The 27172-nt window shown below is 43.2% G+C and overlaps 1 protein-coding gene across 5 annotated transcripts in view; it reads right to left on the reverse strand.

Annotated features, from left to right (window-relative positions):
• MAPKBP1 (mitogen-activated protein kinase binding protein 1) overlaps window positions 1-27172 on the reverse strand; it is a 101774-nt gene that overhangs the window by 66208 nt on the left and 8394 nt on the right. For all 5 annotated transcript variants that reach the window (XM_027642458.1, XM_027642461.1, XM_027642460.1 and 2 more), the window contains exon 3: window positions 6586-6677. In XM_027642458.1, coding sequence (XP_027498259.1) covers window positions 6586-6677 — 92 coding nt within the window. The remainder of the gene's footprint in view (window positions 1-6585; window positions 6678-27172) is intronic.

Consider the following 27172-nt stretch of genomic DNA (forward strand, 5'->3'; position numbering starts at 1 on the left):
CCCCAGATGCCATGTAAGCACAGTAGCCTCACAGAAGAAATGCATTAACAACAGTCCAGATTCCTGGGAGATGGGGAGGGGAAAGAGGTCTAATCCTTGAAAGGCAACTGTCCTATTTCAAGGAAGACAAAGCAAACTGCCTCTGCTGTGACCAAAGATGCTGAAATTTGCTTTGAACCATACATGGGGACCTTCTCTTCACTTTAGGGTAGGTTTCTACAGTCTTTACAAAACCACAGGATTCTCTTTTAGAGAAGAGCATAGAAAGAAAGCACAGAAATTCTCTTTCACAGGTTTGGGTAAGTAAACTTGAAGGAAGCAGCACCAGCAGAACTGAATATATCTACTGGCAACCTAGCAGTTCAAGTATTTCAATACCCCTGTACCACTTCAGGTTGCATTTGGGATACAACCCATTAGCATTTATGCTAGGAAAAAACTAGTGAAGAACCATACCTACACAGAGCAGTAAAGTTTTGCTCAAGCTGCACATGTACTGTGTACAGGTAAACTGACTCTGTAAGGAAGTGGATTCCTTCTGTGAACAAAAGCAACTACCATTGTGGCATCCAAGCAATGTGATCAATTAGTTAATAAAAATAGGCTCTGAAATAATGCAGGAATACTTGTCATCTTACAAATTAGGATTTCATTGTCCATGTCACCACCCATTCTAACCTGACCACAATGGTCATGTCTTAGATCCCAGTTCAGAACAGCATTTTGCCTCATTCACCATCAATCATCTACTAGATTTGCCTCTTATAATTAGTTCCTGTACATCACTGACCAAAACCTTCCACTTCCAGGAGGAAAGAAGGAGCAAGGCAACATCACGCCTGGTAAAGTTACACAATGTTTATCCTAAATGTTATTCTTCCATTGTGGGTTATATGCAGCTTAAGGTAAAGGAAATTGCCCTAAGCTGATAATTTATTAAGTTGGTTAGTGATCTGTCTATATAATGATGGAAAATTATGATTAAAACTTTACAAGAGACTTCATGGATGGGCTGGAAACCACTTAGCCTTACAGCCTATCCGCCAGAACTGGAAAGGGGTATTTGGGAGCAAACCAACAGTCACTTCTGGAAAAGAAAAGTCTTCATTCTTTCAGTGGGATTTACCACTCAGCTGTGTGAGACAGCTCCACACATGCTGTGCAGGCTTCTGGATGGATTAAAACCAATTCACTCATTTCCTGTTCACCCTCTTCCTCCCCTCACTGTGATACAGACAGGACCTGACACATCTTGGATCAGCAGACAAGGAGCCAGAAGAGGTATGACTCAGAAAGGCTGACAGAGTTAAGTGGTTTCCACTTGGTACTGCAAATCAGCTGAGGATGAGGTGTGGAACAGTGGAAGACACAGTGAAACAAGAAGATGAGACTGTGGCTGGATGCTGCTGCAGTGCAGGTTGGCACAAGAGGCTGCTGCACTGACATCCAGCGTGCACAGCACAGCAGCAGTAAAATAAAATTTGACCCTGACAGTTGTGCAGTTTTCTGATTTGAACACTCACACAGTTGTTCACTTCTGAATATTAGTTGTCCTATCTCACAAAAAAAAAAAAAAAAATCAAAGTGAGAAAGCTGAATCAAGACCAAGTCTAACTCTTCAACAAGATCTTGTGGCAAAACACAGCAGGAAAAAAAGACTCAGTATCTTCATTTAAACTTTGATCATAAAGTTTCTTTTATTATTCCTCTCCTCCTATCTACGAACAAGGTGATTCATTCTGAAATGGGACAGAATATGGGGGCATCCAAATCATTTGTTCAGCAAACATACTATGTGCACACACAGAGCTAGCCAGGGACCTGTATCTGTCATGGCTACAGTAACTTCTGAGAGAAAGCCAAAGAAACTCATTTCATTATGTCTCAGAGAGAATTCTCTATATTAAACCTGCGTCTGCAAGAGTTGCTGTACGTAAAGACTTCTGCTAGAGAGCTGAAAGGGGAAAGAATAAGCAGGTTGAGATTGATCAACTCATCTCACGTGCTATATATCAAATACCGTTTTTCCCAGCAAGGAACACTAACATTAAAAATCCCTGAAATCTATCAGAGTGAATCAAAATTGATGAGCAGAGCTAGGCAGATGCTTAAGCTGGTCAGAACAGAACAGTATAATGTTTAAAAGACATGGAACACTGAAAGCACAATTACTACTTTCCTGCTCCTATGGAAGAAAAAGCACAGGCAGGCAAGTGCCTCAGTTGAAGATCGGGTTCCCAACCAGCTATCATGACCAACTGAGAACCAAGCAAAGAAGAACAATGAAAAGTAAAATAAATCAGTCAGTCACGCCAACCTAACAAGGCTTAAAAAACAACAGTAAACACAACACCAAACCCAAAAGCAGATAAGCTGACTAAAGCTATCTTAGCAGTTGGTCTAAAATTTAAATGATAGACATTTCACAACCCATTTTTTTTCTTTTTTAATATTAGTCATCCTCAGAGGATTTCCTTAGTTTTGTTTCCCTTCTTGTTTCTAGGAAACGGAGCCTCAACTAGCTACTGAAAAAAAAAAAAAGAAAAGTAAAAGAGAATAAACTGAGAGAAGAGCATGGAAAATGCAAAGGGGGGGGAGGTGAAAGCAAAGGAGGACAGAGCATTGGTCCTGCCACAAGAAGTAAAAAATGTAGTACATTTCTGTCCCACTCACTCTCCCTCCAAGAATGACTTTGTTACTCACTCCATAACCCTAACAGAGATCCAATTATGCAATTTTGTGTTTATTTAAATAGCCAGTCTAAGAACAGGTGAGTGCAGTCAGTAGATGCAAGACCTTCAGAGAGGATGCAATTTTCTCTCCTATGTTGTCTTATCTCCCAAGACAACAGCCTTATAAGAAAGTGGTGGCCTACAATATCTGAAGCACTTGGCCTGTTTAGCTCTTTACGTCAGACATGGAGAAATGGTTTCCTATAACACAAGCATCCCACAAAAAAAGGGTCAAAGTACCAGGACCAGCACAGCTCCTATCACACACTGCCAGAAAGGAAGTCTCATTAGGGTCAAAGAGGACAAAGGATAAGAGGTGCAAAAGCCAGTGAGAAAAATAGGAAAAATAATGTAACACAGATCTTTGGCACCACTGAAGAGTTGAAAGGAGTTTGGGTTGCATTGGGAATTGTTTCTTTCAGCAATTTAAGAAACTTCCCAGGAGATTCAGAAATTCCAGGAAAGAGAAAATTCAGAAAAAAATCACTTTTTTTAAAAAAATTACTTTGAGCAAACCAGAGACTCAAGTTAAGATTATGCTCAAAGAACACCAAGGCTTCTCATGCACAAGTCCTCATTCGCAGTTACTTGTATGTGAATGTGGATGAAGTCAGGATGCCTAGGGCAACTGTTTTGATCTCAACCAAATGAATCTAGGTATGTTGAAAGTGTTCTTAGGAAAATACAGAATTGTTACGTAAATTCAGCTTTTAGGGGTCAGACAGACTGGAAGAGCAAAGCATCTGCATGTCAGGATTGCAAAACCTCAGTACATGAGCTGAGGAAATCACTGGAGCACAGTTGAAGACGACCAGGTTGCATGGACAGGTCATGAGCCAATTGCACATAAGCCATACCCCGTCTGCTACATCAGACTCATCTAAGTAGCTTTGATGTCCAGTAAATGGACAGTTCTGTCCAAATAGCAGATCCCAGAGGGTTCTAATGAGTGTGACAGAGTCTAGTTGGAGGCCTGTCAGTAGTAGTGTCTCCCAAGGTTCAATATTGTGCCAAGTATTGTTTAATTCATTCATCAGTGACTTGGATGAAAGGACAAAGTACCTCCTCAGCAAGTTCACTGGTGACACAAACCTGGGATAAGTGGCCAATACCCCAGAGTGCTGTGCAGCCCTTCAGAAGTACCTCAACAGGTTGGAGATGGGCAGAGAAGAACTGTCTGAAATTCAACAATGACAAATGCAGGGTCCTGCACCTGGGAAGAATAACCCCATTTACCAGTAGAGGCTGGGATCTGAACTGCTGGAGAGCAGTGCTATAGAGAAGGACTTGGGGGTCCTCGTGAACAACAAGCTGTCCAGGAGCCAGCAGTGTGCCCTGGGGGCCAAGAAGGCCAATGGTATCCTGGGGTGCATTAGGAAGAGCATTGACAGCAGGTTAAGGGAGGTGATTCTGCCACTCTATTCAGCCCTGGTGAGGCCAAACCAGAAGTGCTGAGTCCAGTTCTGCATTCCTCAGTGCAAGAGACACGGAGTTTCTGGAGCAGGTCCAGAGGAGGGCTACAAAGATGATTAGGAGACTGGGGCATCTCATACAAGGAAATGCTGAGGGAGCTGGGCATGTTCAGTCCCAGGAAGAGACAGCTGAGAGGCGATCTCATCAATGTATTTAAGCATATGAATGAAGGGTATCAAGAGGATGGATCCAAGCTCTTCCTGGTGGTGCCAAGCAATAGGACAAGAAGCAACAGGCAGACACTGATGCAAAGGAAGTTTCACCTGAACATGAGGAAAAACTTCTTTACTGTGCAGGTGACTGAGCACTGGAACATACTGCCCAGTGAGGTTGTAGAGTACCCCTCCTTGGAAATACTCAAGAACCATCTGGACACAATCCTGTGCAATGTGCTCTAGGATGACTCTGCTTGAACAGGGAGGTTGGACAAAATGACACACTGTGGCCCCTTTCAGTCCTACCCATTCTGTGATTCTGTGAAATTCAAATAGAAACAAAATAAACAAATATAAACAAAAAAAAAGCCAGAAAGGCCAGGATTCTTGCAAATCAAGAGAAATTAACTGGAAATCAGAATGGGGAAAAAATCCAAGTAAAACATAAACTGCACAAACTGAAACTTAAAACAACAAACTGAACTTGCATCAACTTAGTAAGGTCTGCACCAGTACCTCTCTCATGTCTTGACTCGTTAACTAATGCTAGTTTTGTTAGAGATAGCCTTGACTACAGCAAATCACAACAGCATCACAAAACAGGCCAGACATAGAACAAAAGCAGCAACTCATATAAACCATTTATCTTTTACAAATTACATCTACTATATTCCTGCCCAGACAGGGCAGGTTTCCTGCCCAGGCCATGAGATGTTACCACCAACAAGTAAGAACAGGAATTTCCCTGTAAAGCCCTAAGGAACCATATAACCTTTTAATTAACCAAAAGAATCCCCAGGTGTATTCACATTTAATTAAATCAATGTCAGGCACGCACAAGCTCATCATAGGACATTGCTATCAACAAAACTAATCTATCTTCAGCTATGCAAAAGCCCCAAATATCTGTGTACTGCACTTGTTTTCTTCTCTCTCCTTGCCCTCTCCAAGTGTGAACATATTCAATGTCAGAAAAGATGCAGAGGAAGAGGCAACACACACTAGAATATATTTGCCTGGCTCCAAAGAGTTCAAGCATAAAAGATGCTGTCAAACACTGATGTGGATATCAAACTGCCCACTGACAGAAAAAGAGGCAATGGGCAGAAAGTAAACACATGTACTTTTTTTTCTTCTGTCTGTATTACTATGAGAGCAATCAAACACTGGAACATGCCGTCCAGAGAGATTGTGGCATCTCCATCTTTGGAGATACAGAAAAGCTGTCTGGCCATGGTCCTGGGCAACCTGCTATAGGTGACCCTGCTTGAGCATGAGGGTTGGAACAGATGACTTCAAGAGGCTCCCTCAAACACAACAATGCTGTGATTCTGGGAAATAGGATATCACCAGGACAGGTAAAAATTTCTAGCCAGTTTCACTGACTTCATCTCTCATTCTAGCCAGAAACACAGAATCTTTAAATGTTGCTAGCATGTTTCTTGTACCCTTGAAAACATCATCTACAATTGCTGTGGAAGTTCCTTTTTTCTGATTCCAGCTTTCATGTCTTAAAAGTATGTCCATGCAACACTATTTTGAGACTGGCCTTAGACTTCTCCTTTAGCTTGTTGACCAGCAGAATGAACAAGCTCAAAGAAAGCCAAACTCATACTGATTCCTGTAACCCAGCAGACCCCTCCAACCCTCATCTATCTCTCTAGAAGTAGCTCTTTTGCTCTCCATCAGTCTTCTTCTGGATATCTCTATTTGGACCTAGGCTACAGTTGATAGATGTGTTGCACTCCAGAGAATCCACATGGATCCAAGTGGGTTCAGGCTGTAAGCCTGAAATCTTTCCTCGCATTTGAATGAGGAACTTGGAAGTCATAAATTGCAGGGCACATACAAGAAGGCTTTTGTCAATTCATTGAAAGCATCGCTTGCTCCAATAGCTATTTACTGGCTTGAGAATCACACTGAGTTATGTGTAAGTTCACAACGCTACAGAACATAGTTAAAAGCCCACAAAATGTATTTAACTTCCATCTTAGAGAAAGAGAAAGGAGAGTGGTTCCATTAAAAGGGATCCCATTAAAAACTGACAATGCAATCCCTCTCCCTTACCAATTACGCTAACAGTGCTGACTCGCATCATTCTCTGGTGTTTTAAGAACAGCAAATAGCTGTCTTATACAAGACCATAGCAGAAACACCCTGAATCTTTATGTTAATGCATCAGTCCTGGTTTATTTTAGCTTTGAAGAATGTGGTTAGTGACTCACCCTGCCGGATAAGCAACGAGGCCAGTTCTGGGGTCGCAGGCTAATCCTCTTCCTCCCGACACAGTTATGCCCAACACTTTCTCCAAAGTTACCTAGTGCATACAAGAAAGAAAACAAGAAGTATCATGAAATGTGAGTGCAGTTCAAATAGAGCCGCGCACAAATGCTGATGGTCTAGTTCACACTGGCTCCTAGAAATTCACTGAGAAGCATCCAGGTACAGAAGCAACCCCACTTAACAGGTATAGCAAAATACTGCTGGCGTACAGAGAAGGAGTTACCAATCCACTTATTGCTTTCTCTTTGCCAGAGCGTGGCAAAGACAGAGGACTGCAAGCAGCAGATAGGACTGGTGAGAAGCTGGGATGCACATTCACTGACCGCAAATTCCCATCCTCCTAGTAAGAGCAACAAACCACTATCTCTGGATATTTCTAGAGATACCACTATCTCTAGAACTTCGGTCTTTCATGAACAGTTTCCAGGTTGATCCATTCTCTTTGTCTCCTCCATCCAGTGGTAGGTGGTTCAGCCTAGTCCCAGCCTCGTATTCCTAGGAACTGAATAGTCAGTTTTTCCCACAGTGCTTGAATTGGAAACCACAATCAGTGGACTAGGAATCTTGAGACAGATCACCTTAAACATTCATAAGCCTGCATAACAATGACCCATGCAAGAGACAGCAACCTAAAATGCCCTGCAGCCCCCTCAAGCAAAGATCTCAAATATTTTTAGGAAAAGAAAACAAATGCAATTTGGAAGAGCTACCCGGGAGATACAAAGACCTCTGTGACAAGAAGCCGATAAAAGCAAAAAAACAAAATGGGAAGAGGGTGACAGATGGACATGACCTAATATTTTGGTGAACACTCCCTGGCACAGAAAGCATTAGAATTCATCAATTACCCCACAGCAAAAGGTTGCAGTGAGATTACACTGCACAAAATCTGTGGCATTAAAGGACTCAGCCTCTGAGCACAAACCAGTTCTCAGCCCTGGGGCTGTTTTGACCGACACAAAATTATTCTCTTTCCTTTATATTTGCACAGCTTGATTTTATTTCTAATATATTTGTTGCATACATTCCTCTTCAGCATTGTTATTTGTGCCAAACTCAAGTATTTTACTGGGTCACAGTCTTCTCTTTTTAATTATCGTAATCTAAGGTATATTTGGTTAAGGTCCTAAGGGCATGGACGCAGCATAAGAAGTTACTATTGTAATAATTACTACTATCTTTAATAGCTGCCCTGAAGACTAACATCTTATATTTATACCAACATGGTGCACAAAAGGTGGGGTGGAGCAGGTTTCCCACGCCACCCTGACCACACGCCTTACCAGATCTGAGGAGTTCAGCTGTAGGGTGAAGAAACAAGGTCTCACTGAGCTCATGGCTCAGGTTACAAGATAAGGTGACAGAAGTAACCCCACACAGAGAACCACCTTGTTTCAACCACTTTAACATGAGCTATCCATGCTTTCAGCTACTTAAATTTGGCCTGCCTTCAAACCAGTGACATGGAAAGTAGAAGATTCATATCCTAATCTCTGCAACAACTTTGTCTTTTTTTCCCTCTCAGTAATAATATACCCCAGAGATTTTAAAACATGATAAAACACCAAATTGTCCCCTTCCCTTTCAAAATGAGTATTCCTGAAAACATGGCTTTTACAAAACTCCACTGGATTTTTGGTAAGTAAGAAGATACAATTAAAAATGCATTTACAAAGCCATCAGTAAAGAAAGGAAATAGTTTTGTTTCAACTTAATATTGGAACAAAAATGCAAAGGTTGGGGAGAGAAGTGAGGAAGGTTAGGAGGATATTTACTCTTCCAGACTTGTTAACAATACTTCAAAATACATTTATTTTTAAAGCAGCTTCAAAAATGCAGAGAGAGAACTCAATGCTTCTACTGCTGAGATTCTACCTCATATCAGCAGTTCCCAAACTAGGAGAAGTTTAAATTCCTACAGAAACCGCATCTTTGACAGGGAAGAAGGAAGTGGAAGAGACATGTGCCATTCAAGTAGTCCCATCTAGATAAGGCACCAATTACTTGATGCTGTCAGCAAACATCAATTTAGCAATGCTGTGATTACACTGCTTAGCACAGGCTTTAGCTCCAGCTGACTGTAATTGTAACTATCCAAAAAGACACTGCTTGACCTTGGCTATGCAGATATTCAGCAGCAATTCAGCAACCTGCTTTCACCAACAGGTATGTTTTTGCTTTGCAAGGACATTTATCAAGCCTCTCAGCGTGCAGTCACACCCCAGCTGAGCTGAGCTGACCTTAACAGCAGCCTGTTTTGGAGGGGACAGTTCCTTCCTCCCTTATCCTACTCAGTCTAATTACATCCTCCTCCATTCTCTCATGCCAGACAGCCCTGGCATGGCAACTGCCAGCCCAGCAGGCCAAAGTAGCAGAAAACCATGTTCTACTTCTTGTTTTCTGTTTGTTTTTCTGTTTGCCAGCCTGGGGAAAGCCACAGGAAACTCAAAGCCAGGTAAAAGAAAAACTATCCCTTTCACTGGCAATCCAGGTACACCTCCAAAGCCCACTCTGCACTTGGCGGTCTGGAAACATCTGACTCCTCTGAGTCTTTAAGAGGAAGAGAAACCAAACAGGAGCACCACCTGGTTTGTCTGGACACTCTAATCTCACCAACAGCAAAATGACACACTTGCTCCAGCTTCCTCTCTCACTCTGGAGTCTGTGGAGGTCCCCTGCTGCTTTGCCAATAGACAGTTTGTGGCTATGTTAGGAGGTGGAAAGTCTGCCTTTCTCCTGTGGTCAGCACATAGCTTGACATAAAAGTAGCTCCATTTTCTTGTCCAGTTACTCTACAGCCAGTGAGTATCTTCTGGCCTCCAAGGATCTGCAAAGGATCACCTGTTCCTTTAGAAAAAGACAACTATCAAGGCCACACCTCTGGTATTGACAGACCTAGTGCCACATAAACAGATACCTGTATACAGAGACCCATAACTAACTTTCTGGAAAAGGCTTTCCCTCGTTTGCTCCAAGTCTTACCTTTAAAAAATACCTAATTTAAAGAATCCAAAAAGCAACCCTATGACCTATCCAATGGATGCTCTTACAACACCTTTACATGATAATCCTTGAGTATTAAAATAACTTGAATCAAAAAGGAGCGCATATAAATTTTAAATGTGGTCTTATGACACTTGTGAGCTCTACTCCCACCATCCTACCCACAATACACCACTGCTTTATCCCCATGACCAACCTCCAGACTAGGTCACGTAAGGGCAAGAGATAGTCAGTCACTTGTCACAAAACTTGGCAGAATGAAAAACATTTCATAGTGAAAAAACAATAGCTAACAACACAGTATGAACTGGATTCCTCTCAACTTGCCAGCTAAAATGAAGAAATTTTTAATACAATTAATTAGGGCAGAAGCACATCAACTTTAACTTCCTAATCTGGAATTAAAATTTGTCAGTAAAGGGAAAATCTGTTGATACAGGTCTGCCATTATCCCACTTCTGAAGTTACCACTTACAACGAGGTAAGAACCCAGTTCCTCCTGTGGTAAGGGCAGTCTCCAAGTCCTACACAGCTGTATAAATGGCAACCACTGCCATTTATACAGGTCTCCCAAGTGGTACTTCAGAACATCCCAATCAGAAATAAGTGCCCTGACACATATTTCCAAGTCTGATCTGAGCTAACCACGGGGAGATCTGAGATACTGGGTGCATTACCAATAGCTGCCACGTTGGCCCAATTTGCATCCTACAATCATGAGATATGTCACTGCTTGCTCAGGCCATCATAGGCAATTAATGGGCCACCTCACCATCCTCATCCAAGCCTGGAAACAACTGCAAGCTTAAACCTGTCATTTTGTGTACCTAAATTAGGGGCAGGAGAGGAGGCTGGCTATCTGCATTTGTTACTTCATCTCAAGACTTCTATTAATAGTATTTGGCACTTTCAGTCAAGGTTCTCTACATGACTTGCAAAAGTTATCGGATCGATCCACACCCACCGTTCTGCAGCTCACCTTGCATTGCCACTATGCCATCTGTAACCACTCCATCTCCCTTCCTGTAAGGTCGACTTTTATTCAAGTTTGGAAGATGAATACACACTCTTAGGCACCAAAACCTGTGCAGCTAACATGTGTCTTGCAAAACCTGATATTTACCCATTTTACAGCCTTAAATCTAATTTTGGCTACTTCGAGTTGCACAAATGTGTGAAGAAATTTTAATGTCTAAGCAGATCACTTACCCTGTTCCTTCCACATCAAATCCCAACACTGCCAGATAGGTAGGACCAAACCAGCAGAGCCCTGAATTGCAGGACTCGAGGTACCAACAGGTATTCATGGCAGTCAGGCCTTCCCAGAGAGAGGGGCTTCACTGCAGCCCAATCCCACCTGAAAGTCAAAGGGCGTATCTGAGAGCAGACCTTGCTTTCATCAGGTATGGTCCCACACAGCATGTGGGGAAAGCCCATGCTTGGGTGAAAAAACCATGCCATCTCTGCCTTACTACTGAGATGCAGATAATCCTTTCAGAAAGACGGGTCTAAACAGTCCCTACCAGCCTTGTTTGGTTTTTCAGGAAACACGATGCACAAACAGCTGCTCCTAGGTCTCAGAGAGCAAGTGTGAGCTCTTTCTGTTGTTTTGAGGAAGTTACCACAAGCAGTTGCTTCCACATGCTTAAAGGACAACACAGAAATCTCTCAAGGATCAGCCCAACTTCCACCCCTGCAAACACCTTCCTTCTTCCCATCATTTGCATTCCTTTGGAACCAAGTTCACCCCCCTGCAAACACTTTCCTCCTTCTCATTGTTTGCATTCCTTTGGGACCATATATACTTGCAAAGCCACACAGCAGGAACAGAAGGCAAACACTGAGGGCTGCACATCCAGCCAACACACTGTTAGAAAGCAGTAGTAGACACAGCCAGCACAGCAATAATTTCCACTAAAACAGGTGTTAGAAGGGGCAACCCAGTCACAGTGACAGTCCTGCCTGACCTGCACTCACAGGTACTCTCCCTACAGCTGCACTGTTTTACTACTGAACCACTGCTGCCGGGTAGGAGCTCCTGTATCTGTGCCTGTTTGCCCACGAGCAGATTTCCCAGTCTGCCTTCCTCTTAAAGAAAGACAAAAAAAAAAAAAATTTTCAAGAGAAAGCCATTTTTAACCAGGCATCCCTCAAAGAGTTTCAACTGTAGGCTGAATGGTGCTGCTACTCACCCCATCATCCTCTGCAGACCAGCAAATGACTAAGCAGGAGTTCAGTAGTATTTCAGCCCTTCATTCCTGTATTCATATGCTAAAGAAATTAGCGTTTTCTGACTTGATCACCTCACCTCCTGCTCTCTACATTCTCTTTTGGGCCCAAAATCTCATCATTCTCTACAAGCACAATGTATTTAAGCATGGAAATAAAGAAGCAAAGCATTTGAGAGGATGTATGCAGTTCTCTGGTGCTCAAAATGACAACCAAGGGGATAAAACTGGGGTTGCTGTACAGTGCTGCCCATATGTCCAAGTATCTACGGCATTAGGTAGGAGGCTACAGCCTGGGAAAACCATGTCCACCAAGCAGGTACATCTGCTCGAAACTTCATGAGATTGGCCATCTTGGATCAGAGACCAATATCTAGCCCTGGTTCATGTTTGCATTTGCAGCTGTAAGTGAAGGAGAAAAGTCAGGAAGAACAGTATCATAAAGAAATGCACCGATTAAGTTTAAGAGCAGGGAAAGAAAATTTAATTCTTTGTCACCTTCCATCAGTCTTCCAGTCTCAAAATAGATATTCTGAGGTTTTAACTTATTTCAGTAGAATTCTCTACCATGAACTTATCCACTCTGCCTACAGAAGCTTAGCACTCACAGCATCTTTTGGCAAGGAACTCCATCGATCTGGTATATGTTGCAAGAAGAACCATCTTTCATTACTTGTTTTAAACCTCCCTTCTAATAGTTTCATTTGGTGTGCCTCAGTTCTTGTACAGGAAGAGACAGTGAATAGTCAGTCTTCATCTACCACCTTTAGGTGGCTCGTGATTTTGTAAAGAGCTACACTATCACCCCAAGTCATCTGTGTTCCAAGTACACGAGTCTTCACTTAGTTTATGGCTCTCCTAAAAGCCATTTCGTATCTTTCAACAGTTCTGTGAACCACCTTCCAAGTCCACTATATCCTTCCTGAGATGAAGGAGAAACACCAAGACTACATACAGTTTTCCAGGTGTGGTCACAGGAAATGTTTACAGAGCAGAATAATATAGTCTGGTTTGTTATCCATTTTTTCCCCATTAATACCTTACTCTCAACCTGCCTTTCTGGCATCTAGGATCATTTACAAAGAACAACAAAAAGGTCGCCCTGCTCAGCTAAGTCACAGATGAGAACTCCTGCTGCTTTGCATTTGGAAACTTATCCCTCATTCTCTCCTGTCTGCTCCCCTATGGAAAGGGAAATCCTATTCCTGAATTAACAGTTTGATTTCAACATGCCCCTTCCTCTCCATGCCTTTGTGAGAACTTATTCATGAACAGGAGCATCCTCAAAAGGAGTTCTTGCACCACAAGTATTCCATTTCATTCCACAATGGCTATTTCAATAAATGTTCACAACCAGACATGCTATTTTAAAAGCCTTCCCATGGGCCTGTGTATAACAGAGTTAACATTTCAATCCATTTAATTAAGTAGAGGCATCGAGTCAGCACTAAAAGACAACATCCATCAGAGTTCATCTATCATCCACTGCACAATGAGCCTGCCCTCATCCCTCCCCTGCCTGAAAGTGGGCATATTAATAATGTATGTCCAAAGGCACGCACTCCTGAAAAAGCAGTGGACACAGAAATCCCTGAGATACATAACCCACGAGTGTTACTTTGAAAAGCCTTCCTTAGCACATCAAGTAACCAGTTGCAACTAAGTAACCATCTTGCCAGAGGAGTGGCTACATAATCATCTGCTCTTTTGCCTTAAAAAAAAACACCCTTACTGCTTGACTTGAGACCCCAATGCTCTTCTGTCTAATACACTGACACAGGGAGCTCCAACATCAGGCCTGAGTTTCACAACAGTGCTGTGGTTTTCACGTCTGTCTCTCTATATTCTGCTCTCAGTTTTCAGCACCTCTGCATGCACTCCAACATGTTTTCCATGCTGCTACAACAGCAAGGTCGTATCAATGCACTCTGGCACCCAATACGTGAAAATGCTGAAAATGTAGCTGTACATTGTCAGCGTCAGCATTTAAGAAATAGCTGTCTATCTTACATAAGTAAAACTTGATACAGAGCGCCAAATCTCACAGCTGGTCCTGTTTGTACCTCTCCCCTGCTGCCCCCGAGCCCCATCGGCAAAAAAGCACGTCTAACCTCCAGGGACAGCACACACGTTGTAGGCTCTAATCCACCGTCTGAACACACTGTCTGATCTGTTACTGCTGCAGAAAAGCAAAGGCTTGAAGTTTTACATTTAGCTCTGCTGAGCTTAGTTTGGCACATTAAACACAGAGCACTAATTACAGTATACTGTTCTACTTAAGGGGTTGTCAGCATTTCCACTGCAAAGCCTTCATTTCAGGGCTTTATAACACAGCTGTGAAATATTCATCTTGCACTAGAGTTTGACATGCAAAAGTCTGGCTTTGGCCCAGGTTCCTCTGCCTGTTTGTTTTTTTGGGAGTTGGGGTTTTCATTGTTGGTCTGGCAGGGGGAGGGCTGAAGATGGGTGGATGGAATTAACTGCAGGAGATATTTGACTTGGAATTAACTGCAGGGGATATTTGACTTACAAAAGCACACAAACAACAAAACCACTCAGCTCTATAGTTGGTGTCTGCATCCAATGAGTTCCCCTGCTTTTGTATATGCATATAGAATATGCACTTTTAAATTTCTTTTATACATATATATGTATATATTTTAAATTTTTTTAAAGAGGCTTTTCTATTCTCTCTCTCCTCTCCAGCCTGAGCCTTCTGTTCCTCAGCATCCAGACTACTGTCCTGACAAGCCTGGAGACTGAAAATATTCCACCTGCAAAAGGTAACAGTAATAAGCCAAGCTCCAACACATGACCAATTCAGAACGTCGCTGCACCAACAGAGCAGTCTCCACATCTCTCGCTCTAAGCCTCGTAAGTCCTGCTCACAGCCACCACTGCAGACTCTCACCAGTTGCCTAACTGACCCTCCAGGAACTACTCCAAGACCAACCAACTGGTTTCATGTAACACACCACACAGACTAGTTGCAACGTTTTAAGGTGTTTCCAGCCAATGCCCAGTTTAAAGTAGCATTCATGAGGAAAAAGGATTCAGAGCTATGTCTGATCACTGAATAAGCCCTCACATTTCAACAAATGTAAAAAAAAAAAAAAAATGACGGGGGGGGGAACAAAACAAAACAGAAAAACACCTGACCAGAACATGATAATCTGCAACAAGCAGTTGCCAATTCTATGCAATTTGATTTCAAGTTAACCACTTCAAGAATATCAGGGAACAATCTCCCACAATGTGAGTTATGAATGGCACTCCTTCTTGGCACAGGAGTAGTGTGGGTAGAAACCAACTTTCCCAAAGGTTTTGAATGTCTGAGTTATGGGAAGCAGTACATTACATTTGTAAACCTGCATAAACGCAGAGGTGGGATGGGGGGTATTCCAGTGGAAATGCTGGGCCTCAGCTCTAATGGCTCTGCCAGGTATCACTATAATGGTTGCACAGGGGTGTGCACACATTAATTAAAAATTAGCCAGACAGCTGGAAGAACAGGGAACAAATCAAGGAGAAAGGGAACACGAGCAACTCAGAGTCCCTGCAGGCTGTCTTTCCACATGATGTGTGCGTGCATTTGTCCACCTCTCCACAGAGCCTCTCCTGCCTGCTCTCCCCTTCTGGCCTCCCCACCGTGCTGGCCGCTTTCAGCCCAATTCCAGCTGTCAGGACTGCATTCCTGACCAGTCAGCCCCAGCTGTCAGGGGCTACGTGCTGAATCTGCACTCTGCCTTCTTCCTCATGCACCTGGAGAAAGGCAGTCCCAGAGAGGCCATAAATACCATTGCATAGCCCCAGGGAGTGGGTGGGAGGCTATTAAAAGCACCTCTACCAGGAACCATAGCGAGGGAACCTATAACTGACAGCAGCACACATCTGCAAGTGTCTCCATGTCCTGCAAAAGAGGATATGTAGAGGGTTAATTTCCTATCAGCTTCTGTAGCACAACCTGCCATCATTAAATAATTACCTACTGTTTCTTCACTTAACACAAGCCTGGTCCACCAATTTTCTCTCCCCTATGACCACGTCAAGGTCCAATTTCTTCTTAAATACTGCAAGGATGAGGAGAGGCCCGTGTAACCTTACTAGTCTTGGTTAAATGCATGACAAGCAGTGGTTTCTCCTCCTTCTCCCATTCAGTCATAATTCTCACCATAAAAGCAACCCTAACTCAGACTTTCAGGAGATTTCACAAAACCTTCAGAATATCTGAGTTCCAGAGATACATGGGTGGTGAAGGGACAATGGGTGGAATGCCAATGTTGTGATGATGCTATTTTGACTTTGGTGTGGGAAATTCCTTTTCTTGATGTGAGCAAAATTTGTGAAGACTTTGTGATGAATGTATGAAACAAATAAAAAAAGAAAAAGTAACATTAAACAGACTACAGGTATTGCTGGCACATAAGGGTCAATCCTGATTTATTCCAGACTAAGCATCTGCATATGGAGTCAATTGGAGCAGCTCCACAGGCAGTTGAGCCCTGTAGAACACAACAGAGAGACACATCTGTGTGGGCAGGCTTCAAACAAACCCTTCCTTGAGCTCTTGGGACCTGGAGTTGTGGAGGATCACTTCTTCCCAAGAACCGGATTTTTCCACTTTGCAAATGTGCATTACTTTTTCATAAGGAAAGAGAGCAGACAACATACCAGACTTTACATAGAGGGTCCTTTTGCCCTCCCATTTAGGCAATTTGTCCAGTGATTTTCCTTTTTCTTTGTAGTAGAAGATGGAATCAATTCACTTTTCCCTGCGCCAAGAACTACCTATACAAGGATTAGGTACATGGGAGAACTTGCAACACTGCCCTAATCTGTCTGTGTCACATATCAGTCTCCTCCAAATCCATGCACAGGGCTTGAATACAGGCAAAGAAAGTGCTTCAGTGAGAGGAAACAGAAAAATAAATAAATAAATAAATAAATAAATAAATACAGTTCCCTTGGGCAGCGTTTCAGTTACTCATATAAGGGTTTGAAATCAAGCAGGAACAAATGGTTCTCTCAGAATAAGTTAATCATCAGTTCCCAGATAGGAAAGGCTCTTTCCCTCTGTTTTGCCCAGGTTTTAGCACTCACAAGAAGCATGAGACAAGAACAAGGAAAAGAGCCAAACAGGGATGTGGGCACAGGCTGGCAAGGCTGCTCCCTCTGCAGCTCTGAAAAAGTCCTCCTCTCAGTCCCAATCCTGAGCTGAGCCTGCTGCTAAATGCAAACAGCCAAAGGTTAAAAGTCCACAGCTTCGTGGGCATCCACTCCAAGGAAACCATGGCAGCACCACATAACTCCTGACTCCGGAGAAGTCAAACACAGGGGCCATAACACAGCACTTCTAACACTGATACTGCCATGGCAAGGAGCTCCGTCCTAAATCACCTCCTGCTGAACTCCATAAACAACACATACGCTCAAACTAAACTTGGACATGGGGAAAACAGACCAAAAGAGAGGGAGAAGAAAGCCTTCCTCACAGTTAACTCTGCTGAGGGGAACCAGAGAAGGAAAGCTACATCTCAGCACCATGTTACAATCCCCTTCTCCTTAATTTCTTCACACTGGGGTTTATTTTTGGTATGAACGAATCTGTGCACTGTTTGACAAGGCTTAGGTAGGGGAACTCAGTGGTCTATCTTAAGTCCAAGAGTAAAAACATACAAACTAGAGCTATGCAGGATGAAGAAAAGCCTTTTGATCAACCTGCCGGAGGCAACACTCGTAATTCATTTGTGATTTCTTTATTTAACCATAACCCCATGTTGAATCAATCCATTTTTATCCTTCACCAGTGATTTACACAGCCATTCTGTCCTAAAAGTCTATGACTGCTGTTTCTAAATCATTTCCCTAAGCTCTCATCCCTACTTACCCAGTCCCCATTGCCAGGAAGGCAACCACATCTTCTAGAGAAGGGCAGTGTCTTAAAGAAATGTCTTAAAGAGACTGTAAGTCTGTTAAAGAGATTGTATGTAAAAGCTTCATCTTTTTATGCCCAGATTCCTTACACAGAGCACGTATCTGTCCCCACCACAGGAGGTCAGAAAGTTCACCTCTCCTGATACCTGAAGGATCTTGCCTGTAAGACCTGAACTGCTCCATGACTAGACACCTTGTCTTCCTATTCACTCATCTCTCTAAGACTGCTGTGACACCATGGGGGAAAGTACATACTTTCATCCTCAGTGAATGAAAAATGGTTTTGATGTGATTTAAATTATATTTAAAAAAACATATACCAGCCATTTAAAAGATGCTAAGATTGGAATAAATATAACAGGAGGAGCAGAGTGAGTATACAGCATTTATCACACAGACAACATCCCTACCAAAGGAGGCAGGAGGTAAAGAGATTTGTATTCCATCTCTCCCTAAACATTGTCTGGACTATTGAGTATCTGTTTCACAGAACTTACAAGAAGTCCCAACAAACATGGATTCCTCTTGTACTTACAGCAGGCAGCAACATGTACTCTCAGACAGCTTGCAATCTATAATCAGATATGAGAGGACTAGGTGGCAACATCCCACAAACATTGAGGTAAAATGCCTTGATCATGCAAAAAATTAGCAGTAGAACTGGGAATAACATCACCTCACTCTCAATTTCCAGCAGCTATCCTGTGGACCATGCTGCACCATTACTGTATCTCACTCCTGCTTAAGGCCAGGGACAATATTTTTAAAGAATGCTTAAAAATGAATCAAAGGAAAGCATAAGAGATTTCTTTATTTTGCCCAGACCAATCAGGATATACAGAAGGAGCCACCTGAGCTTCCTGCCCACCCCCAGCCAACACTCACTGCCAGGCTCTAGGCAATCCCTTCCTGTACTCTTCCCTGTCCTCTGCCCTGCGGAATAAGCTTCTTACAGAATAGCCTTTATCATCTTGCCCTTCGTGCATCCTAGAATTAAGAAGCTCTTTGCATCTGTCCATCAACATGCATACTGAGCACCCAAGAGATTCATCCTGTCAGCCAGAAAGGAGACCACATCCCCCAGGAGAAGTGATACATAGGAACATAGGCCAAAGATTGAGAAAACAAGAGAACAGCACAAGCACTGACTTCCATCTTCTCTTTAACAACCTTGATGCCACTTCCTCCTGTTCGAGTACAGCTGAAAGTCCTTCACCAGTAATACAGTGTCCCAATCACTGCACCTGCTGCTCAGCCACCAACACAGACAACTCCAACAGCCCACAAGTGCTCACTCAGGTACGCACCACTGAGCCATCATTCTGCTTCAAAGATGCAAGCTGCTACTACGGGAGAGGCAATCATTGTCCACAGTCACAGCAGATGCAGAACTCAGATCAGTCTTTTCCAAACAGTTAAATTTTTTGCAAGTTTTATGACCTAGTACCCCAAAGACCTGAATAACTCCCCTACGAGTCAACAGCAAGAAACACCATCAATCCTCTCTCTTTTTCTGTGCACACACACGCACACACACACAGAGGAAACCACCATTAGACAATAAACCACAGAGAGACGAAAGGTTATAAAGATAACTACAAAGCAATCCTAAACAAATTCATTAAGTCATTCATTCAGCCCACTTTCCTTCTTCACATACTCTGCCCTTAAATCACTTCCTCCTGTGATTTTTCCCAAGTACCTTTTCAGTTTCTTTTCCTGTAGGAAACAAAGTCTGTAAACAAGGGGTACAGTAGTCCAACATAAGCTGACTTACCAAGGAGTTCCTTAAAGGTGACTTAACAGAAAGAAAAAGGGAATAGGCTGCCATCTAAGTGTCTTAAAAGCCTAAAACAGAGGGAGTAACACTGGAAGTCTCCTCTAGCTTATGTTTAGGCTCAGGACCATGGGTAACTGGTAGAATTACCAAATATGAGAACTGAGGAAGTAAAACCACACTCAGAGGAAACAATTTTTATCCACAGACATAAAAAATGCTTTGTTTTTGTTACCACATGGCTCCTGCTGTACTTCAAGAAAGCAAACCATTACAATAACCACCATATCTTTGCTGCCCTTGTTTAGAAATTCAGAAAGCCCTAGATTTAGGCACATAGCCAACTTCTGTTCCTTCAACACTTCACAAAGTACTGCTGGTTTTACATGTTTAGTTCTCAGCAAAAATTGCTGTTGTAAAAAGCAGAACTCCAGTCTTCAGCAGAGATTCACTGTTCCTATAACTTTCTGGTAAATAGTTTTAAATGCATTCACCTACTCAGAAGAATCTAGCAGAATCTGTCTGGTTAAGAAATAACTTTGGGTGACACATGTAGTTCAGAAATACCTGAACTACAGTCCCAAGTACATTTCTGCAGTTCAAACAAAAGATATAATAAGCAGGCAAACACTTGAAGGACAAGCAGTAAGACTGAACAGTAAAGCAACTCTTAAGAGTCAGAACATCCCTGTTGACTGACATTTGTACTGAGCCACTATGTAAAGTCTGCTCAAACTGTATTTCATGGCCTCCAGCAAAAAGAGATCTATAAAGCTTCTATGCAGCTTGTGTCCTCTCCCTGCTGTGGTGCACTGGCATCTAGGTAGTGGGCAACTACTGGATACAAGTTTTACTGTCATCCCTGCACTAGAACTAGCTCCTGTGTGAAGCCAGGTTGTAATTCCCATCACTGACCAGAGAAGAGGTGTTGGATGAAACGGAGCTGATGGCCTGTCCGAGTTGAAAGAACACAGCTGATGATTTGGACTCATAAAAACAATGCAGAAGGAAATGACTGTAGAGAATTATTCATGGAGCACTGAACCCCAAAAACGTCTCCATCTGTCCACAGTCTTGCCTCCCTTCTTCTAATTGCATCAACCTGTTTAAGAGAAGACACTACTTCTACCTGCAAACCTTGCCTCTCAAGTCTTCAGAACATCGCAGATTGACACCTGCAATAGAGCACTTAGGAGACAATATTGTGGAAAGATCTGTTTACAAATTAGTCAAAGAAGCACTTGGAGTTTAAAGATGGAATTAGCATGAACCACAAGTTGCAACTGGCTCCTCAGTGTTTATCAGCATTTTCTGCTATTTCTATAGAGGTCACTTCCTAAATTTCATTTTAGGTGAGATAAAAATCTATTAGTGACAGAAAGGACCACAGAAATTGGCACAACCTTCTACAGCAGCCAATATGTCACAACATGATGATAACAGCAGCTCCACAAGTACCTGGACTACCTATCTAATAGCTTGAGTAAATGTCTGACAAAAGTTCAAGAAAACTCAGTCACAAGAAACTAAGAGACTGTCACAGACGAAACTCCGTGGCATTGGTGGACCAGGTTGCTGCAAACTGAACCCTGTGGGATTTCAGACAGATGTTCCACCACAAGAGGAAAAAGCTGAGCAACCTTCAAGCAGGAATCCAATGCTCCAGACCCAAGTACTTAAGCTCTTCCTTGGAGGCTAGCCATATGGCATCTTGTTATTGCTTTCAGCCACCTTCTACAGCCTTTTCCACTGAAGATAGAGTATCTGGGAAGTCTTCTTGAATCAGCTCTAAGGAAGGGAAGCCCTGGGTGTACCACTTCTTCTATTTATACCAACAACATTACTGCAGCAGTTCAAACATATTTTATATATAGCTCTGTGGCTTATTTCCAGGCAGAAGTAACTCAATGCTGGTGTACATATGTTTAGACCACAGCAATTGGAAAGAATGTCCCATAAAGTCTGTTAACTGCTGCTCCACTGCAACCAGAACAGGCTCTGCCACTGCAGAAATACAAGCTGTGATAGGGGAAAAAAAAAATTTAAGTTATCCATCCAGAAGCTAAGTAAGCCAGTTGCCACCTGCACAGCACTGACAGACTTCCACTATAGCCCCAACAGATTTATAGCTGTGTGTTAACAGCCAGCTCTTGTCACATCAAGATATAGTGTCTGACTGCCAACAGACCACGTGGAGGTGACCAGGGTGTGGGCCAGCATAAGGGCAGACATGCAACACACAGAGCATCTGCCTGTATCCACTTGGATTTTAAAGTAATCTTATAACCTTAAGAGTGGACAAACAGGAGATAGATTTGCACAGCTCTATTTGCAAACTCTGTACTGAAAATATCAGTAGTGCTACCATATTTTAATGAGTCTGACCTTAGTCCAGTACCCATAAGCTCACACACTGAAAAGAAAGCAGAACAGCAAGGAGCAGGAGCAACATCCCAATTCAGCGCTGGTTGCAGGGACCTCAGTGACACGTACATGAGAAAGGTGCCTGTGAGGAACCCCACAGGATACTGATCCCAGTGCTAGGCCAAGGTTTTAACCTGACCTCCAGTAAGCAAGCTGCAAGCAGCAGCCCACAGGGAGACCAGGTGTCTGCTAGATTCCCTCTCCTAACAGAGGGTCTTTCCACTAAGACATGTAGACAAGCACCAGATGATAGTTACCATGCCTTTCACCAGATTGTCTCTCATGGGCTTCAAACACAGCTCTGTCAGTCTTTCCAGTATACATTAAAACAACCTTTCATCACATTTTTCTCTGCTACAGCTAAATACCAGGGGGTAGAGGGGGGACAGATATGTGATTAACATGTTCATTCTTAAAAGAAGCTTGCCTTTTCTGATGCTTGAATCCAATAGGACTGGACTTTAAAGAGCAGGAAAGTATAACCAACACCTCAGAAGTATCTAGAAAGGCATGGCATCTTTGGTTATGTGATGTGGAAAAGTTAATGACCATCATCTCAGGCCTCTGCAGAGACGGGCATCTCTTCCCCCGGGGTATAAATAACCCAGCTTTATTCCTGCATAAACCTGTTTGTAAGTTCAGAGATGAAACTGTCCTTCCTGAACATGTCAGGTCAGCATTTTGTTTGGATCAGAGGAGGCTCTGTCAGGGAGCTTTTAGGTGGGAAGAAAAGGGGAAACCAATTTTGGGGATGATGACAGGAGTACAAAGTAAAAATGGAATTTCTCTGGTTAAGTGTTTATTTGGTGTGTGAAACAGGGAAAGAGAAACGGTCTCTGCTCCAGGCTTCCCAGGACTGGTTAGCAACACATTCAGGAAACATGGATTAATGGACAAAGTGCAGCTGAGCTGGTCAAAACAACATGATTAAGACAACTGCATGATATACATATCAGGTATGCACACAATACAGTTAGGTGCATTAAATGAATCATCACACATAGACTCTGATCTTGCAATTGGCCACAGAGGCACTTATCTTTATATCCACTGGGTGAAATGGAACTACTCAAACTCATACTATCTCATGCAAAATTAAGCACACGCTTAAGTACCCACAGGAATGGTGCCAGAGTTTGTATTCAGTTTTCTTTTAAAACCTTCAAGGTCATCACGACTCTAAAAACGTTACAAAAGGTTGTGCAAGACTGTGTACATTACAGCTGAAACACAATACCAGTGTCACTTTATAAGCAGGGCAAAAGAGTGGGCTCTGAGTTACTGTACTAACAGGCACACTAAGAAAAGTAACATACACTCAACCAGAACAGAATATGTTCTTCCTATTAAAAACACACACACAGAGAGAAAAATAGAAACATACCATCATCTAACCAGGCCCCAGCATTTAAGTATGCTCTACAACACAAAATCCTGCTTGGCAGCTGTTTACAGTACTTTCCTTTCTGGGGATCTGAGAAAAGCATCCAAATGAAATCACTCTAGAGAGCAGGAGAGTAGGACATGGGACAGAACCCAGGCAACAGACCTGGATGCAAATTCCTCTTCCAGAGGGATGGCCACATTGCATAGGCAGTGTTCCCTCTGCTGCCCAGAGAGAAGACTCCCTCCTCAGCAAGGGAAACCACCCACTTCGACATTTTATAATGGATTTTGCTTCTAAGTCCTTCCTTCTGCCCTAACTGCTTCTGCAGCTACATCCATCACTGATGATTTACAGTTCTGCCATCTCCTCAGCATGAGAGCTCCTCAACTAAACTAATTCCAAATGCTACACAAACATGCTTCAGGCCCACAACTCCCTTCCACAGAGCCCAGGGCAGGAATACCAGCTTCTCTCTGTCTGGACAATTACAGCACTCTTTACATAGCCTCCTCCCTTCCTCAGCCAGGGCTGCTGACTAAGGACAGCCGGGTTGCTCCTCCCAGTACAAAAGGCTTAAGTGCCAGAAAAAAACCAGAGTAGAAAGATATTCTGTTGCCTGCTAACAAACTTCTAGGCAGTAGGTGATGAGTGTTCCCAATTGTTTTAAACCTCTGGAAAGCAGTGACAGCAAAACTAAATGCCTTATCACAGCAAGCACTCTCCTTTTCCCAGTGGAACATCACAAGACTCTCCACAGTGAGCAGTATTTCTTAACTCCTGGTGACCTCAGTTCCCCAGGTGCCCTGTAAAACACCTTTCACCAAAGAGGCAAATTTTCCCAAACTAATGACACAATTCAGTTCCCTTGGTGAAGATGCAGAGCTGAAAGCTGCCCAGCGCATCTCATGCACCATATCCTCTACCACAGAGGGCAGTGTTACTGCTCAAGGCAACCTGGTGGTCTCTCCCAGCCTTGCTGGTCAGCCTGGAACCTTGGTCACCAGAGTTCCACCACAAAGGTCCAGACACTGTCTGAAGACAATGCATATTATAGAGGGTTTGTCTAGACTAGGAGCTTGGTTTGTCTGGTTTTTTCCAAATGTGTGTTTAAACTAAGCAGCACAGGCTTATCCAGAGTCACAGTCCCCCCGGGGCAGTGCAGGGCCTCCCCAGGCACTAGGTACCCACAGCACCGGAGGTAGGGTCAGGCCCCTCCACAAGTGTGCCACAGCATCTCCATGGCCACGGGAGGCCACAGCACCTGGAAGAAGCCAGGGCAGAAACTGTGAAGTTCCCAGCAAGTAGCGAGCAGGTGGGCCAGGCCATGCAAGTGCATTCTGGGTGTTGGGGCCCACTGGCTCTTGCTTCAGCAGGCTGTGCCATAAATCAGCCCTCTGGACATTTTATTAACAGCCATGTTTACACCCTGATGCTCCTGCGCAGAAACACTCATTCCAAGGACCTAGAGGAGCTCCAACACACCAGAGACAGTCCAGGTGCTGCATCTTCTCCCTCACCACCATGCTCAGTTTTCCACTCATGGCTCCATCAAAAAACTATTTATTGCAGGTCTCAGACATCAAAAAGCTTACTTGCTGCCCTGCTACAGAAAACGGGCCAAGAACTTCACAAAGCAAGTATCCATAAGCCACCCACCACAACAGGGATGCAGGAGACCCGCTCTTTCAAAAGTTACAGCCAAAGTTGTCAGTGGTGAGGAAGCTGAAGAAAGCTGCCTCTCTCCCAGAGTTCCTCACCCTCATTCTCCCCCAGCACCAGTTACTCACGCTGCTGACTGCGTGTAAATACATCTCAACAGCTTAGCTTGAGAAGCCTGAAGAGACAGGCAGCACAAGCCATGGATTATCAGGGAGGAAGATTATCCTCCCAGTGCAGAGGAAGGTGGAATCCCAATTTCAGCCTCAAAAGCAGGTCAGGCTTTTAGAAACAGCTATTGAGCTATTTTAGAAACATCCATTGAGGGCCACCACAGACTCATCAGAAATATTTGTTAATACACTTTATTAAGAGCCCTTTATGTCATCTTGTCCCCATTCCCTTCAACCACCACTCCCATAGCAGGGTTTTGAGAACAGGCTGGGCAAACACTTTCTACCAGCTAGCCCTCACAGTTGGGCAAGACACACAGAACCATTTTTGAAGCATGTCTGGCCATGATTCAGGTCAAGAAAATTAGATGAGTTGGGACAAGATGGGCTTAAGCAAAAAAAAGCAGATCCCAAATTTGTCAGTTCCAGTTTACAGTCAGCAATGCTTTTGGATCCAGCTGCTCGAGGAGGATGACACCCCCAAAACAGGTTTGAAACAACTGCACTTACGACCACTGTATCTAGTTCAAAACTGGGAGATATGCCAAACACGAGGAGTTATGCAGTTGTTTTAAAGCCCTGGACGATGGGACACTTCACACTAAGTGGAAAAGTATCCTGTCTGTTTTACACTGAGGGAAAAAAGAGCATCAGACACAGCTTGAAGAGCAGAGCACAGAACCCAAAATCTTTAACTGTATTAAAAAAAAAAAAAAAACAGACCCACAGCTGTTTCAAGGTTCACTCTTTCTTTATACAGTTCAGCAGAAGGGAAGCATTGGTTAGGAGCACGAAAACCATCACTCTTAGCCCACACAAAACTCTTGAAGAAAAGGCTAATACTGATGCAATGTAACTGGCAGAAAGAAGCCCTTTCACTGGTATAGTTTGTTTCTTTGAAGGACAGGATCACTCAGCAGACGCTTCTGATGCCCTGTCACCAGCTTGCTGTGGGAGCTCAGCTTGCAAATTGTTTCTAGCATAGGCAAGTGCTTAGCCAAGTACACCCTGACTTATGCCCACTCAGGATACCCTCATCACCATCCCTGTCCTCTTATGGTCCCAGTCACAGCCTCGCAGCATGACCATGGCTGAAGCACAGAGCACAGCAAGTTCTGAACACCAGGAGCTGTCACCAAATAAGGAGGCAGGTCTTGCACACATTCCTTTCATCCTCAATCCTATTCAATGTTTTAGCAACTCTAGCATCTAGATTGCATTAGGGACTGAGCAATGAACTCAAGCTCTTTTTGCGCAAAGCCTGGTTTGAGCAATGGTGGGGTTTTTAATCTTTTTTTGTTTTGCAAATGAAAGCAAACAAGACTTCAAAGACGAGCAGCCCCTTATGCTCTACTCAAAAATGAGCAAGCAATTTCAAAGTCCTTGGGAGAGCTCAAAGGCTACCACTGTTGAGCACAGGAGAACAGCTAACACTTGAATACTGGCACTTCAAACAATTGCCCTATGCTGGGCCTGCCTGTCGACAGGGAAGGGTTTCTGAACAGGCAGCACTGTTCTTTGCACTGCCTATTTGGGAGAGAACAGGAGCAGAGAGCTTTACAAGTCTGTATCCTTGAACCCACTGACACTGCAACGATGTTGCTTTCTCCTTCTTTCAGAAACTTCTCCATCTACCTGCTCTCAAGCCATTTGTTAATGTTATGACTCTCTACTACTGAGCAACCTCTGATAATCTACTTTACTCCAGAGGAAGGAATCTCTTTTGGATCCATGATGGTGAAAATTTCAGCCTAACTACACAAAATGTCTGGGAGATGCAGAAATTAAAGAAGTATCACTGTAAGGAAGGAATGCCATTGTTAAAATTTCATCAAGTAAAAAATCTCATATTAGTTGTTATATCACATTACCCTTCTTAACCAATTGTGAATTTTAATACTGTATTTGGGAGAACAAGCAGGTCTGGCTTTTATTGCTTTTGCCTTG

This window comes from Corapipo altera, unplaced genomic scaffold (assembly GCF_003945725.1).
Source record: "Corapipo altera isolate COAL_440 unplaced genomic scaffold, ASM394572v1 23b, whole genome shotgun sequence".
Taxonomy (NCBI): Eukaryota; Metazoa; Chordata; class Aves; order Passeriformes; family Pipridae; genus Corapipo; species Corapipo altera.